This window comes from Protomyctophum parallelum (assembly GCF_964188405.1).
Source record: "Protomyctophum parallelum genome assembly, chromosome: 11".
Classification (NCBI taxonomy): Eukaryota; Metazoa; Chordata; class Actinopteri; order Myctophiformes; family Myctophidae; genus Protomyctophum; species Protomyctophum parallelum.
The window spans coordinates 40,461,960-40,479,097 of NC_139707.1; the positions used below are offsets into that span (position 1 = coordinate 40,461,960).

Here is a 17,138-nt window from a genome sequence, read left to right on the forward strand (position 1 = left end):
CTCCTACGTTTCAGAATCTCCTGCATTCTGTCTTTCAGATTCTGCTCAGCCTTTTTGTGGCCGTGATCCTTGACAATCTGGAATTGGATGAAGACCTGAAGAAGCTCAAACAGGTCTGTCCAGATCCTCATCCAATGCACTCACATGCCAATGGTACACTACACACTAGGGGTGTAATGATACAGTAACTGCATCGAAATAACGATTTTAATGAAAAAAACGTATCGTATTTTACGATCGGAATTATCACTATCGAATCGTTTTGCAATGGAAATAATCGATTGCATCAATACTAAGTACATTTAAGAAGAAACAGGAAAAAAAGTGGTTTAATTACTTTTCCATTCCATATAGCTACACTTTGTCTATCAATACATGTGTGTATTCTCTCATTTCTGTGTTCATGTCAAGGTGAGGGTTTGTCCATCATGGGTTCAAATGCAATGTCCATGAATTTGCCTGAGAATCACTGCTTATTTATATTGTGGGGACTGAACAACACCAGGACACTCAGATGGGTACAGGATCTCGCCAAATCGGCTGTTTATTGTTCACAGACCCGTGGGCATGGGTTTGATAATGAGAGTAAACAGAAACGCACAAAATTCAACACAAATGTCACTCAATTGTGGGAGCTCCACGCTTTCCCGTCTGTCCCTACGGGTGGCGCTGGCCGGCTCTATCCCTACAAGAGGCTCACATGAATGTCTCTCACAATGTCAATATTACTCCTAGCTGTGACACAATGACGGGTACTTCGTTCCCCGTCTCAATCCAGCCAGGGGAGGGGTCTAAATTCCGATTCACAATCGGGAGCAGGTTACCTATATGTGGAAGAGAGACGTGGGGATTAGTGATTGCTTCACATATACTGTATCAATGCTGTGAGTCGTGTGTGTGTGTGAATGCGAGTGGAGTCGCTTACCGCCAGAGCCTGGCCCGACCTGTTCCCTCAGAGCGTCAGAGAGGAAATGAGGGCAGAGGCAGCCTCGTCTGCATTTTGTCTGCGTGTCTGGCCGCACAGGTGGCCTTGATGAGTAGGCATGAACTTGAGACAGAATGTAGGCGGGTACGTAGCGAGCGTCTACCAGCTGGCCGAGTGGTATAGGCGTGGTCTTCTCGGCTGCACTCTGCCTCTCTCCCACTGGCTCTCTCGGGATGCATGCTTACCTGGCGGCTTGTTGCCTAGCGACATGCCACAATATCCATAATAATATAAGGGTTTCCATTAAAAAACCTGCACTATTCACATTTGAATGGTAATCCAGTCTGGCAGTGTGCCGCAGGTTCGACTCCCGATTCCGACGGACTTTACTGCATGTCACCCCCCATCTCTCTCCCCATTTCCTGTCAGCCCACTTTCAATCTATATCCCTCCCCTATAATAAAATAAAGGCGAAAGCCACAAAAAAAACATACAAAAAATTATCATTACACTCCTAGTAGTACACACACACACACACACACACACACACACACACACACACACACTCACAGTAGAAGAAGTAGGTTCCAGTACCAGGAAGGAACACATATGATTTTGAAAGATGTTTTTAGTTTCATTCCCATTGTTCCAAGGACAATTTGTTCAAAGTCTTTGTACTCATTTGAGCACCTGGTTGTTTGTTCTATACTGTAGAGCCCTTTTTGGTTTTGGGCATGTCAGCAGTCCACTTTTAGATGAAAGCAAAACAACTTGAACCCACTAGCATTGGTGTAATTAATGAGAGAGATTATGTGCTTTCATTGATTTCAGAGGTTTAGGGAACACACTCCCTCACTCCGTATACGTATTGACCCACTTGACCTTTTAACTCAAGCCTCAGCAGCCAGACCACAGACCACATAGAAACAGACCTCGGCAGCTTGACCACAGACCACATATTGAAACGAGCAGGGTAATGTTTTTCTCTGCACCAGCGACTCCCTGCCCTGTCATCAGGGACGTTGAACTGTGATGAGGCTCTGGAGATGGAGATATTCTGTGTAGTCTAGTATGATTTACTAGAGTTCGCATCTACACATTAACACATCACTTCTGTTGCACAATGTTTGTTATTTCCTGAATTCTGCATGTGGCTAATAATGTAGCAATCACATACTGTAGTTGGCAATGTAACCTGATGGCTCCCTGTGGAAACAGAGTCAGACGTGGATAATGGAGCGAGAACTAGGGGAGGGAGATTTCTAGGTAGACAGGTCTACGACCGGTCCCGTGATTGGCTGGCTCCGGGCCCTCCCCCGCAGCGGATTGGCCTCGGCCCCAGTCTATCATTAAATGCAAGCCAATCGGCCCGAGGACTATTCCACCTAGTATTCTCATTTCTCCACGCCCGTGCTGCGGGCCACCAGTCACTCGAACGAGTCGTTCAATCATTGGCCGAGCCAGGCCGATCGTCCTTCCAGGCTATGGGATTTTCTCTGGGAGGGATGGGGTCTAATCTCCTCTTGTGCGGCTGAGAGTAGCCATTGTTTCCCCTGCGGTCTATGGTAGTAGCAGACTAGCACTGTCAATTAGCATCGATCATTTGTGCTCGTTATAGCTAAATACGGTATTAAAAAATTATGAATTATGATCTAAAATCTCAGTTACAATGAAACTGAATGGAGGTGTTTTTTTTAAAGGGTAACTGTTCCGTTTTGGCAGAGTCAGACGATCCGCGATGTCAACACCAGTCACTCCTCCCAGTCACCCCCAGCGAGCATGCCTTCTACCCGGGCATAATGTCCTCTTTACGTCCCCTGTCTGTCTGGGACCATCAGAGCTCCAATAGCTATAGCAATTATCACAATTTAAATAAATAAGCATATTGAAACTATTTCACATTAACAATGTTGGTAAAACTAAGATAAGGTGGGGCTGCGGGGGGGGGGGGGGGGGGGGGGCTTGAGGGTTGATCAAACTCTTTGGCTCTGTCCTAGGGTGACCAGATGTCCCTCTTTGCGTGGGACAGTCCCTCATTTCCAAGACTTTTCAGGCGTCCCACAAGTTGAGACCCTGTCCCACATTGTGACTGGCAGGCAATTGCATTAATTACAATTTACAATTTACAATTTAGGCATTTAGCAGACGCTCTTAATCCAGAGCGATTTACATTAAGCAAGAACAAAAAGCATGGGATTACATCACAATGTTCAAATGCCCTAATAGTTAGTCCCATAATAGTTGGCCTTCTGCTCTCTCATTGTCTCTCCCTGCAAGTGTTTTAAGCATGTTAAAATAGCTTAAAAATAAAGCATGATTTTATGATATCAAGGCTATTAATAGCAACTCATGTAATAAGTTGCTAACCCGGTACTCCAGTATGGCTTGTGTGGGATAAGTGGGACGGGGTCCCCGTCCCACTTATCCCACACATGTGATACTTCTGTCCCTCAAATGAACAGTTTGGATCTGGTCACCCTACGATGTCCCAATAAATAATTTCCGTTTTCTCATGCCCCCCAAGCAATATTGAGAATTCATATAGGCTACCAGTCGTTCTCAACATGTGGGTCCCCACATGATTTGGCGGTGTCACTTCACTGTCAGTGACAATTTAAGGACTTTTAAGACTTTTATAAAACATTCAAAAGTAATCAGCAAACCATGCTATAAAAAACTGGTTGGCCAGATTATTAAATGATAAAGAAAGAGGCAACAATTGTGAAAATAGCCGATCTACAAGTTCACAACGAGCTTGTAGATTGGCTATTTTCACAATATTGCCACAATTCAAATGAAATGGCAAATATGAAAAGTCAATTGAAATAAGATAAATGCTTTTTAACCTTCAGATAATGAACGCATTTTATTTTTCCATCTACACTAAACAAGTGATCTGCAAGCTCACAACACATCACACTGCATAACTGTGTTATTCACATGGAATACACATGTAATTCCCTTTGACCTCATGGGGTCATTGAGGGAGTCACCAAGCTAGATGTGACTGTAATGCCCCTGACCAATGAGTAGTGGTCAGGGTGGGCTACATGGGGGGGACCCCTTAATTTAGGCGTTTCACCAATAGCGTCCAGGAGGGATTACCCTCCAATACGCCTCAACCCTGCTCGCGGCGGCTGTCAGCCTGTGGAAGTAAAGAAAACTATTTCTGGAGTTTTGCCCCCTCTGGTCTAATATAAACAAGAAGTCAAGGGAACTGTGGAAAAATGCAAGTTATGTTTCTGATTTCCCCAAACTCTGTCTTTGAGGTATAGTTTGAAGCTCTATTATATAATTAAGTAATGCTAGGGATTCCATACCAGGTTAAATGAAGTGGAGATTTGTGATGCAAATAAACTGGCTATTCCATTTACACAATACATACTTTTAATGAGTAAAATGCATATCCATACCGTCTTTACTTTGAAAGAGGTACTTACTCCTCCTATTATTAATCAGCTGTGTTCACTTATACGAAATGTACTGTACAGGCCTATTATGTCACTTATTATTTGAAGGTCCCACTACCCTGTTGCCTAGCAACATACCCCAAATGACTGAAGCTAATTGCCTTTTGACTTCCATGGAATTGTGCCAAGCAGTGAGTGCCGCACACATACCACCTCCTCCTATCTTCACTGGCTCACAATACTAATCTCAGCACTGAGGGGACATTTCATTAGTGTCTGTGGAACTCTGGGTAGTTAATTTACTTTTAGTTCAGAAATTAGCCACCACTAGACATTGCTCTGTTCCTTAGACCCTATACTCGTACTAGTTTTTGTGTAATCAACCCATTCGTTTTTTTGAAATCTTACTGTATATGTGCAAAATTATATTTTTTCCTGTGGGTGGTAGATGAAGAAAAGTCATGGGGTTACTCTAATGCCAAAGGTCCACCTACTATGTTGTGTTGCATTCGGACCGGCGTAAAAAAGAACCAGGGCAGCCATTGCGCTGCATTGCAACGCAGCGCAGCGCAATGCAACGCAACGCAACGCAACGCAACGCAACATTCATTGTTTAGAAAGGGAACATCCCCTGTGTTGACGCTGACGTGACAGTGGAGCTTTGCTGTAATGCTAAGGTCTCAACCTCTGGGGAGCATGGAAGTGGTCAGTATGTTTCATGGCAATTCTGCCATTGTGACAGTCTGGGTGTTAGAGGTGCTCTAACGCACGCACACACGCACGCACACACACACACACACACAGTATTAAGCAAGAAATATCTGTTTTGGTCGTCTTCTCTGTGATGATAATCCAGATACGAGTGGAACACAGCCTACTGGCTCGAGATGATGCATATTAGACAATGAAAGGAATTTAACACCTTCAGTATTCAGATACAATATATATATAATGTATTCTGACACTTTTTAGTCAGAGATTAGTGAATGAAAAGAGAGAATGGCTGTGTTTTCATTTTCAGTGTAAAATTCTAGTTGCTGTGTGTGTCTATATATATATTTTTTTGTTTTTCCTTTTTTATATAAATACTGTAATTCTGCCATCATTGTTTTGTAAAATGGCTGTAAAGTGAATGGACTAAACATGCCAGACCCCTGGCACTAGTATGGTCATGGTCAGTGGGCTGATATGCCAGACTTTGAGAGATTATAGTTTTAGTTTCTTTCCTCAGTGTCCACTGCATGGTACTTGGCACATTCAATCACAAAGGGTAGGCTTGATGCTTAAGCATTGATTTAGCCTACTTAGACTGCGTCTTACAGAGTGTAGCATATGACAAAGAGCTAAAGAAATGAGCGACTTGGGGGTATCTCTGTGGTGAGAGATAAAAATTTTGCTTATACTGTACTTAAAAAGGAGTACAATCCAGTCTGGATTTACCAAATGTCATCATTTGCAAGCAGTGGTTTGAAAAACATCGAAGCAATGCAAGATAAAATACAACTATACAACCACCCTGAATGTTATCATGAAATAATTTAGCAATGCAAGAATATACACGGCTACATGTCAACACTGTTCAAAATTAGGCATTTAAGAAAGTGATAAAGATAATATATGCCTTCTCACAACTAGTGATAATGATAATATATGCCATCTCACAGCTAATGTTACATAACCTTTTCTGTTTTGAATGACAATCGGGACAGAACTAAATAAAGCATGCAGCATTCAAACTAAAGCAAAATTAACATTCAAAATACAGATGTAGATGATTATTTTAGTAATTTCGTTCCGACGTTAATAAATGTGACGGCTGAAATCTATCTGCCACGCCCTATGAAATCAAGCCTCGCCCTCGTTTTTGCGACAAGCCTCACCCCCCTCTCTCATACACACACACACACACACACACACACACACACACACACACACACACACACACACACACACACACACACACACAGACGCACGCACGCACATGCAACTTGCAAGCCCAACTTGTATCTTAAATAAATAAATAAAGAACACCTGCATGAATTAAATAAAGCTGTAGGCCTCTGGCCTCCCCTGTCTGTTTCCCTCTCACCTCGCTTGCCTGGCTGTCATGTCCATGCACGCACCTCAAGGCTACATGACACATCGCATCGCCATGAATGGAATACGTTTGTAGGCTGGCCTATATTAATTTTACCCATTCGTGCGCAGTGCACGGCGAAGGCGATCATTGAGACTGCTGTGATAAGTCTTGTGGGTGAGTGATGCCTGCATGAGAGATAGGCTGCCATGTAGTCAAGGCAGTCATAATCAACGTTTATGGAGTGATTTGATCATTGATGAACGAATCATAAACATATGGATGAAGGCTTGCATGGTGTGCTGGTATGTGCAGTCCCGTCCTCCCGACCCCCGAAAATGATCTCGCTTTTATCTGAACTGTCAAAGCACTTATTTAAATGGTGAATGATTAAGCCCCTTACGCCTATAGCAAATAGGCAAGCTGTATGCTTGTCATTGTCACTTGGAAATAAAGGCGTGCAGTCCATTTATGCCTTTTTTTTATAATATCACAGTGATAATATAGGCATCTGATGTCATGCCGCATGCGCTCCTAAATCATCTCACAAGTGCGCTCGCATAACAAGGCCAGTAAAGCACTGCTTGATTAAGCACAAACTAATACATTGTAAACATGTTATATTGTTTTTAATTGCGCAATTTTAATTACTTGTAAAGTTGGAAATCTCTCTTTTTCTTTTTCTTTTTCTTTTTTTTACATGTATATACATAGTTTTATATTAACATTTTAGGAGTGAAAACAGGAGTGCTTAGAACTTAGATGCCTGTGACAGCGTGTCAGCAATTCAGACAATGCTGCTCCGATTGTGTACGACTGAAAAACAGCCGAGGACAAAGCGTACGACAGCTCCCGACGTGATTTTTGTCCTGGCACACGTGCAATTTCAAGCTTTAGAGGAAATGGTAAATGCCGACAATTGCGGTAATTTCGGCGTGCACCCATATTTTGGCGTACGCACGGTTGATAAATGAGGGCCTTAGTCTTAATATAAGTAATCAACTGGAGAAGTTTCATTGTGATAGCAATTAGTTAACTTTCTTTCCCTATTCACCTGTAGTGTCTCACCTTAAAAGAACTGTGTATGTGATTCACATTTTAGCAAGAATCATGCAGCCCTATTACATTTTCACTTTAAAGTGAGTCATCAGACAATTTGTGTTAAAAAAATGACCTTGCATGCTCTGTGAAAAGTGCCATACAGAAACGCACACGCATGGAGGCATGTGTGTTTTTCAAGTCACTTTTCATACATTGCTGCTTGGTTCTTTGTCACAGTTTTTTGATTCAAACACAAAGCCCCCCTAGTTCTCTGTGGGAGAGTGGCAACGCCCACATGTAGGCAGGCACTCTTTACTTTTTGAGTGATTTCTTCATTTTCATTTTGTGGGGCTTTTCTTTACAAGGATGAGTCATCAAACAATTAGCGTTAAAAGCAAGACCTTGCTGTGTGAAAAAGCTGCCACAACACGCACGCACACACACGCATGCACGCACGCACGCATGCATGCACGCACGTCTTTTAAAGTGAACGGCAACGCGTATGCTGGCACTGGGAACTGGGGTTCATGCTAACAGCTAGCGGTAGATATAGAGTTAAATGCAAATGGCGTGCTGTTGCAGACACATATTTCGATAGTGAAAGTGCACAGTAGTGGAAAATATATTTTAAGTACAGTACCATTTTGAGGTATTATGCATTTTGAGTATTTCCAATTTTCTGTACAATTATACTTGTACTCCGCTACATCTCAGAGGTGAACTTTGTACTTTGAAAACTTGAGTTACAAGTTACTTTGCAGATGTAGAGATCTGCTACAGTACGTGGCCCTCACACATATACGTTGCCAGACATCCCACCTCTCCCGGAAGTGATTTTATGTAGTCATAGCACTTTATAGTATATGAATAGTATAGTATAGTATGTATAGTTTATATGTATAGTTTCATTATATAGATATTCCACTGTTATGTTATTAGCTTACGCATGTTTCATGATAACTACTTTTTATGTATGTGATGTATTGCCATGCTTTTTGTTCTTGCTTAATATAAATCACTCTGGATTAAGAGCGTCTGCTAAATGCCTAAATTGAAAATTTAGGGTGTCTGCTCCTGGACACCCGTGACTGCTCAGTGATAAATTGGGTTGTTGATTTACCATTACCATTGATCTACCATGATCTACCATTACCAATAATGATAATTCCCACTTGGGTCCCTGCCCGGACGTGCATTAACATACCCACCCCCCCGCCACCAACAGAACGTCGATGTTGGTGGCTCATTACTAAATCGTGGCTGATAGCCACATGGGGTCTTCAAAATAAAAGTTATGCACTCACTGCATCCGGAGACAGTGAGTGACGGAGTGACTGAATCAATGTTGGCAGTAAGAGGGTTAAGTAAAAGGAATGTGGGTTTTTCCAGCACTGGTTATTTCCCTTCCACAGATGAGTGATTGGAGCAGTGAGTGTAAAATTGCCTATTTTACGGCCGCCTCAATCACAAATGCAGAGGGTGACTATAAATAGAGCATAGATGGTGATCGCCCTCCTGGAAGTCAGGGATTCTACAAACATTTGGCAACAGCCCAATCCCGCATGGCTAATAACAAGATGGCCTCGCACACTGGAAAATGAACATTGAGGCTCTTTGGATGCAAAAATAAAATAGTATTTTTCTTACAAAGGGACGAGGTGAAAACTGACATGGTGAAATGAACTGTTTGTGATGGTCTGAATACCGAAACGTCCACTCTCCGTGTCACTTGTTGTTCAGCCCTAGTAATATTTGGTGTAGATGGAAAAAAGGAAGGGGACAGGTACAGATCAATGATGGAGGGATGGTTAAGGGAAATTGAATAAAAAAGTATTTATTAATAGCCAAAAGTAAAAAGCAATAAGTAAAACCCAAACCATTCTGCAGGACACATTCCATCCTCTGCTCTAAAGCTGTGCCATTTTGTGGATATCGGGGGATATTCGTCATTATTTTGACTGAACGTTTGACTGAACATAAGAAGCCATAACATTATGTTATTATGTTCCTCCTGGCATTTTTAATCCTTTCCTTTTCACAGTCGGTCGAGCCTACAGACAATTGCTACGTTCTAATGAGTCGGAAATAATGGAACAACAAATTGAAGGTGAATAATCTATTCAAAAAGTCTGTTCATGCAAATCAGAGAATTTATTTTCTCTCAAAGTATTATTAAAGAGTTTGGAGCCAGGAAGCCACTCGAGCGACGCTGGTAAACAGGATGCAGCATAGAAATGCTAGGTACGTACATGGTGGTGTAGCTCATTGCCCTCAAGGGGAGTGCATGGCAGGACCCTGACAGACTGGGCTCTGATATGGGAGCCACTGTGGGAAGGGTGATACGTCTTTGAAAATCAATGTTGACGGCGTATCATGCTTGAGCATTCCATTTCCCCCTCACGGTCCACGTGTGTCGGAAATATTAACACTGCGACCAGTCAAACATGTAATGTCCTCTGAGACCCACTTTGCCTTTCTCTTCCATCTGTAAAATAACTACCTGACATCAAACGTGTCGCTTCGTGTCTCTGGGCATTCATTTCGTCTGCAGACGGACGGGGTCGGGCAATTTGAGCACCAGTCTGGATCCATGTGTCGGGTTTTGTTAGTGCTACTCATGCACTGTGTTGGAAGTGTCTGGTGTCTGGTTCTGGTACCCAGAACCTTGTGATTCAAAGTAAAGAGCTCTACCTTTCAAGCTGCTACCCAGGCACACTCACACAACCTGTTATAACCAAGCAACATTGTATTGTTTAAGCCAAGGGAGAGTTGTACTTTAACCTTTGCTTATAGTCTCTTGCATTACTCAAGCCAGTTCTATATGCCACAGTGTAAAACTCATCTACACCTTCAGTTTATTATCAATTCCTCTATTGTCTAGTCAATTTGACCAATTAAAAGGTTGCTTTGCTGAATCAAAGAAAGAAAGGATGAATTAATGAGTGATTCAGAAAAAGAAACCCCATAAAAAGTAATTGTTACTAAAAGTAGTTGTTACTAAAAGTTAAAATGTCTTTTACACATTTGGAAATATCAATTGTAATTGATCCGTGTCCCATGCTGAAATCAAAACAGGTAGATTCGAGGCACTTTGTAAAAGGCGCTATAGCAATGCAAACCATTTAAAACAGCATGAGTATACTGATAAGGTCAGTAAAAGGATAAGCAGGTGGCTGAGCCATATTAAGAAAACATTATTGTACCACAGAGGTTACGCTATACTTGACGTACAGTAGTTGAAGTACTGATATGCCCCATTCCCAATATATACAGTATGGCTCCACCTCCATAATTACTCTCTCCATACAGTACAACATAACGCTGTATAATACAGTATAACTTGGTTTTAGGATGCTTAGCAACGTGCTAATGAAGCCGAACAGTGGGGTGCGGTTACCAGGCAACACTGATTCCAACACATCTTAAAAACGAGGATTTAAACATCCACAACATCCTCAACCATGTATAACCCATTTTGGGCGGGAACCCCTTTTTGTGTTTTAAACATTAGGTTATAATTCTACAAGCTCGTAGCTACGAGCTTGTAGAATTATAACCCAATTTTTTTAAATCGTGAAAATGTTGCGCAAATCTTTGAATATATATATATATTCTTTCAGAGCGAATCTTTTGAACTAAAATCTTTGCTTCTGGGGGGTTGTGGTCCCTGGAACAACACATTTTCAGATGGGGGTCGGCGGCCAATTACATGTAATAATCAAGGCTCCTTGACATTAAATATTGAGCACCACTGATACAGTATACAAACATAGGTCTAAATGGGATAATTATGCTGCCTCTGATTGGCCATGGCCAGGTGTGTATATGGCTACAGTAGCAACGGCATGCACTACGTTGTTTATTTGATAATGACATCATCAATAAGGCAATGCAGCTGAAAGCCATCTGTCATCATTTCATTTGACGATTACGGCACAGCCTTACAGGGGAAGGACTTTATCTGTCAACCCTGACAGACCATTCGTCTTGATTTGGCTTTCATATTGGAGTCGAGGCCAGAAGATGACAGGGGGATGTGATGGGGGCTATTTGGGCTAATCTCACAGTTATCAAGCAGATCAGTGCGCTTACTGGCCTCCTCGTTGAAATGCATTGTTGCTCCTGCACTTTAGTCCAGGACGTGTGATGTGTGGGCTGTCGCCCAGGCAAAACATAGTCAGGAATCTGTGCTTTGCAAATCACCTACTTAGAAAGCAACGTTAATTTAGCATTTGCATTCAAAACACACACACACACACACACACACACCCAGGGATCATTACTAATTAGGGGAGCAAGTGTAAGTCGGGGTGAAGCTAATGAACAGCCAGTTTATTCAGGAACCAGGGGTAACAGGAAGAACCTAATGACACACACACACACACACACACACACACACACACACACACACACACACACACAGTACCAGGCCATGGTAAACTCATCAGTGCTGATTAGGATAATGTATTTATTGTGAGAAATGAGGTTTGTTCGGGACGTTTTAATGAGATGATGCGAGGGCGACAGAAAGAAAGGCAGCTGAGGTTAATGGAAGTTATGAGGGAAGCATACAGTAGAACACACAGTCACACACACCCACACACACCCTCCCCAGGTGTAATTCTGTTTTAGACATTATTGTAAGCATACTCTCTGAACTGTTCCGCATCATCAGCTACCTAACTGAAGAAATGAAATCTTCATACCAATACATGTGTATGTGTTCACCTTCTATGCACCAGCTATTAGATTTTCCTGGCAAATGATAAGATTGCCTTTCTTTTCGTTTCTTTGCTTTCCTCTTTTTTGGGGGGGCTCTGTCTGTTTATTTGCTTTGTGCAGAGTAACTTGGGACACCAAACCAAAGCGCCATTTTCCGACAATTGTTCCCACAAGTGGATAAAAGAAATTCTAATCTCCTTGAATTGTTCGAGAGGTAGTTTGTCTACTGGATGTTGTAGCCAAGCAGACGTTGCCACTCCTAACCTCCCTCCACAGCCCCAGTCCCCCTCAGGACCCAAACTATTGCGCACCCCAGCCTGTTAAAGCCTTCATCTATGGCGTCATGGGTCGCAAGGTGCCTCCAGCCTTAGGCCCTCATTCAACCGTGCGTACGCCAAAATATGGGTGTTCGGGAGCTGTCGTACGCTTTGTCCTCGGCTGTTTTTCTGTCATACACAAGCGGAGCAGCATTGTCTGAACTGCTGACACGCTGTCACAGGCATCTAAACATATATGTTTTCACTCCTAATATGAATTATAAAACGATGTAAAAAAAAGTAATTAAAATCGTGCAATTAAAAACAATATAACATGACATCAGATGCCTATATAATCACTGTGATATTATTAAAAAAGGCATAAATGGACTGCACGCCTTTATTTCCAAGTGGCAATGACAAGCATACAGCTTGCCTATTTGCAATTGTAGCAGGCTATAGGCGTAAGGGGCTTAATCATTCACCATTTAAATAAGTGCTTTGGCAGTTCAGATAAAAGCGAGATCATTTTCGGGGGTCGGGAGGACGGGACCGCGGCGTGCGTCGCCAACACATACCAGCACACATGCAAGCCTTCATCCATTATGTTTATGATTCCTTCATCAATTATCGAATCACTTCATGAATGTTGATTATGACTGCCTTGACGATATGGCAGCCTATCTCTCATGCAGGCATCACTCACCCACAGGACTTATCACAGCGGTGCGCAGTCTCACTGATCACCTTCGCCGTGCACTGCACACAAAATCCACAAAATCCCTGGGAAAAGTCCCGGCCCAGACAATATTGGGGGTCACCTGATAAAGACCTGCGCTGAACAACTAGGCCCTATCTTTTATTATATATTTAATCTATCTCTTTTCCAGCAGAAGGTGCCATCCCTCTGGAAACAGTCCACTATAGTTCCGGTGGCCAAGAGCAAAAAGCCCCAAACGCTCAATGATTTCAGGCCTGTTGCTCTAACTTCCTTGATCATGAAACAATTTGAAAAACGAATCAAGTCCGAGCTCGTGGCAAAAACTGAGCGCTTACTGGACCCCCTCCAGTCTGCGTATAGGGCTGGAAGGGGTGTTCAATATGCACTTGCCACCTTAATTAATCTCCTGCACACCTTGAAGGTAGTAAAACCCATGCTAGGCTGCTCTTTATTGATTTTTCCTCAGCATTTAATACCATACAGCCCCATGTCTTGGTTGATAAACTGGTTAACTCCTTTGGTGTAGATCCTTGTCTTGTGGGCTGGATTCTTGACTTCTTAACCAACTGATCTCAACGTGTAAGGGTTAATGAGATACTGTCTAGCTTCCTGACATCTTCTACTGGCTCGCCCCAGGGTTGTGTTTTATCTGCCTTTCTTTACATTCTTTACCAACGATTGTGTTAGCCATTTCCAAAATAGATTCATCATTAAATACGCTGACGACTCGGTCATCGTCAGCCTGCTTGACAATGATGAGAACTGTCACGGGCAAGTGGTAGACTACTTTCTATTCTGGTGTGACAACGCCTTCTTGCAGCTTAATGTTTCAAAAACAAAAGAGCTACTGTATGCATAGATTTTAGACGTTCCCCACAATCCCCCCAGAAGAGTGTTGTCAACGGAGAGACTGTAGATAATGTACCCAGCTACAAATATCTAGGCACAATTATTGATGACCTAAATACTGATGTGATGCATAAAAACGGTCAACAACGCCTGTATTGCCTAAGAAAATTGGCTAAGTTCAATGTCGACAAGACTCTGATGAAACTGTTTTACAGTGCCTACATCGAGTCCGTCATTTCTTTCTCCATTATCTGTTACTGTTGGTATGGTAATCTCTGCATCAGAGACAAAAAATCCCTAGGGAAAATTGTAAAAGTGCCCTCTAAAATTATTGGCTCACAGCCTAGACCAGATCTTTAAGAAACAGGTACTTAACAAAGCCCTGTGTATCCGATCTGATGCTGCCCACCCACTACAGTGTGTAGTGGGCCCCTTATTGTGCCACAAAAAACAGTGTGCAAACTCTATTCGCACACTGAATGCTGCTGTGGGTAGATCTAGGAGATAACCTTATGATGAGCACTTTTCACTTTTTACTGTATTATCTGGTGCCTACGTCTATGCACATGCACTTTTATGACCTATCACATAGCACTTTAACGCCTGCACTTTAATGGTTGTGTGCACCTTTGTACTCTGGTATCTGCTATGTGAACTGTTTGTTTGTTTGTACTGTTTCATTCATTGTTTATTGTACTGTCTATGCTGCAACCCAATTTGCCCTTCGGGGACACTAAATAAACTTGAACCTTGATGTAGCCTTGAGGTGCGTGCGTGCGTGCTTGCGTGCGTGCGTGTGTGCGTGTGTGCGTGGACATGACAGCCAGTCAAGCGAGGTGAGAGGGAAACAGACAGGTTAGGCCTACAGCTTTATTTAATTCATGCAGGTGTTTGTTATTTATTTATTTAAGATACAACACAACAGTTAGTTGAGCTTGCAAGTTGCGTGTGCGTGCGTGCATCTGTGTGTGTGTGTGTGTGTGTGTGTGTGTGTGTGTGTATGAGTGAGTGTATGACTTTTTTCCCCCTGTAACCATGGTTTCCAGATCGTATCGCAAAAACGAGGGCAAAGCTTGATTTCATAGGGCGTGCCAGATAGATTTCAGCCGTCACATTTATTAACGTCGGAACGAAATTAAGGACGGATCAGCTGTTTGCGATCACTTTATAAATGCTGTGGCGACGTGGGTGTACTACGAAACCTACACTCGAATTTGGGGCAGATTTTACACTCAATTGATAAATGAGGGCCTTAGTGTCTGGGGGGACAGTGTATTGTCTTCTCTTTTGTCGATCTGTTTGCTTGCATGTTACTGCATGTTTGGCAATCCAACGGGTCCTCAGGTTAACCAGTTGAGTCATGTGGAACAGGTTGGAGAGACTGTTCAAATGGGGAGGATGAAACAAGTTAGAAAGGGGAAAGATGGAGGAATAGGAGAGAGAGAAGGAAAGATGATGTTGCTTTCGTCACCATTCCATTGTCCTTCATCCAGGCAGACAGACGCACGTTTGAACAACATACCATGGAGGTATCTCGTGGGAAATCTCTCTGTCTTTTCTTTTTCTCTCTTGCTAGCTATCTCTTTCTCTGCGCCTGATTTTCATTTACTGAACTCTCTAAATCCTCTCAAACGGGGAGACAATGACAATCAAACCGCTTTTGTTGCTAAAACTGGGTGGAAACAGTACGGGAGTTCTTAAAAAGTGCATTAGAACCATTCCAAAGTCGTTAGGACGGTCGTTCATATTGGGTCGCTGATATGATTTGTGGGCGTAGGTTTGTTAGTGGTCATTCTCGCCACTGTTCAACAACGACATTGAATTTAGATGTCACCAGATGCATCAGTTGGTGGAGCTCTCCGATCGTCTGGAAACTTAAGAATAACTTTATAAGGACGGGAAATGGGACCATGTTGCTGGGAGTGATTAGGAGGATATATGGGCATAAAAGGGACACAGACAGATGGGTGGAACGGGTACTCTGACACGGGTACAATGGGTTTTGCATAGCCGGGGTGGGGCATGGGCCTCCAACTTCCATCGTTACAGCCGGGCACTGGTCAAGTGCACAAAGATTCTATTACATAAGCTGATGTCTGTCTGTGTGTCTGTCTGTCTATCTGACCTATCACATTTCTAGTTGTTTGAATTAACTAATTGAGCTGAATCAACAACTGATTTCAGTTTCTACGGGTGGTTTATAGTTTATACTTATAGCGCAGACATTGCAGCAGCATAGTAACAATGATGACAGCAATAACTACTACAATAATTACTGCTAGCCAAAAAGGGTAGCTGAAAGAAAAAGCAGCTTCTCCTAAAGAAAAATGCCATTCCGAGAGTGGAGAGATAATACAGGACAGGCTGTATCGCAGATGCAGCCAGTGTCGAAGCATAAATCCTTCAAAGGTAGTAAAGATGAAGTACAGCATATTTAGAAGGGTACCCATTGTTCTTTTTAGTCTCCCTTGTAATAAACAAAATATGCAACAACAACAATGGCTGCATTCCTCCATGGAGATGCACTCTCCGGCTCAAATAAATAGGGACAGACATATCGTATTCAAATGGTAATTTCTAGTCTATATGCTCGTAATCGGAAAAAATTGAATTGAAAGGTGACTATTCCGAGTCTGGAAATAATGGTCAACACTAACGGACACTATTGAGGAATAGTGCTGAACTGCCCAGAACCCCCTTCCAGCAACACAACTCGATTCCCATCAGACATCTGAGTGATAGTTTTCTTAAGAGAAAACTGGAATAATGCTTTCAGACAAATAAAATAATATAAACATGCATAAGCCTGTATTTTGAATACATGAAATTATAAATTACAAATAACACGCACGCACGCACGGACACACAGACAGGATGGCCTGTGGCATTCTCTGTCATACGACGAGACACACAGTGTCCAGTAAAGGTCTCTTCAGCATAAACTACCATAGGAATATTGTAATGGAATTTAATATTTGATGCAGTGGCACTCCTGTGTGTGTGTGTGTGTGTGTGTGTGTGTGTGTGTGTGTGTGTGTGTGTGTGCGCTCAGTACATTTGCACATACGTGACATTTCCCCTCTGCAGTGGGCCGACCAGTCATTGGTCCGACAACGACAACCTACCTCAAACCCTA

The 17,138-nt window shown here is 42.6% G+C and overlaps 1 protein-coding gene across 1 annotated transcript in view; it reads left to right on the forward strand.

The window, feature by feature from the left end:
* Positions 1-17,138, forward strand: part of nalcn (sodium leak channel, non-selective) — a 111,843-nt gene that overhangs the window by 57,025 nt on the left and 37,680 nt on the right. Inside the window, exon 14 of the mRNA XM_083776368.1 lies at positions 39-113. Coding sequence (XP_083632494.1) covers positions 39-113 — 75 coding nt within the window. The remainder of the gene's footprint in view (positions 1-38; positions 114-17,138) is intronic.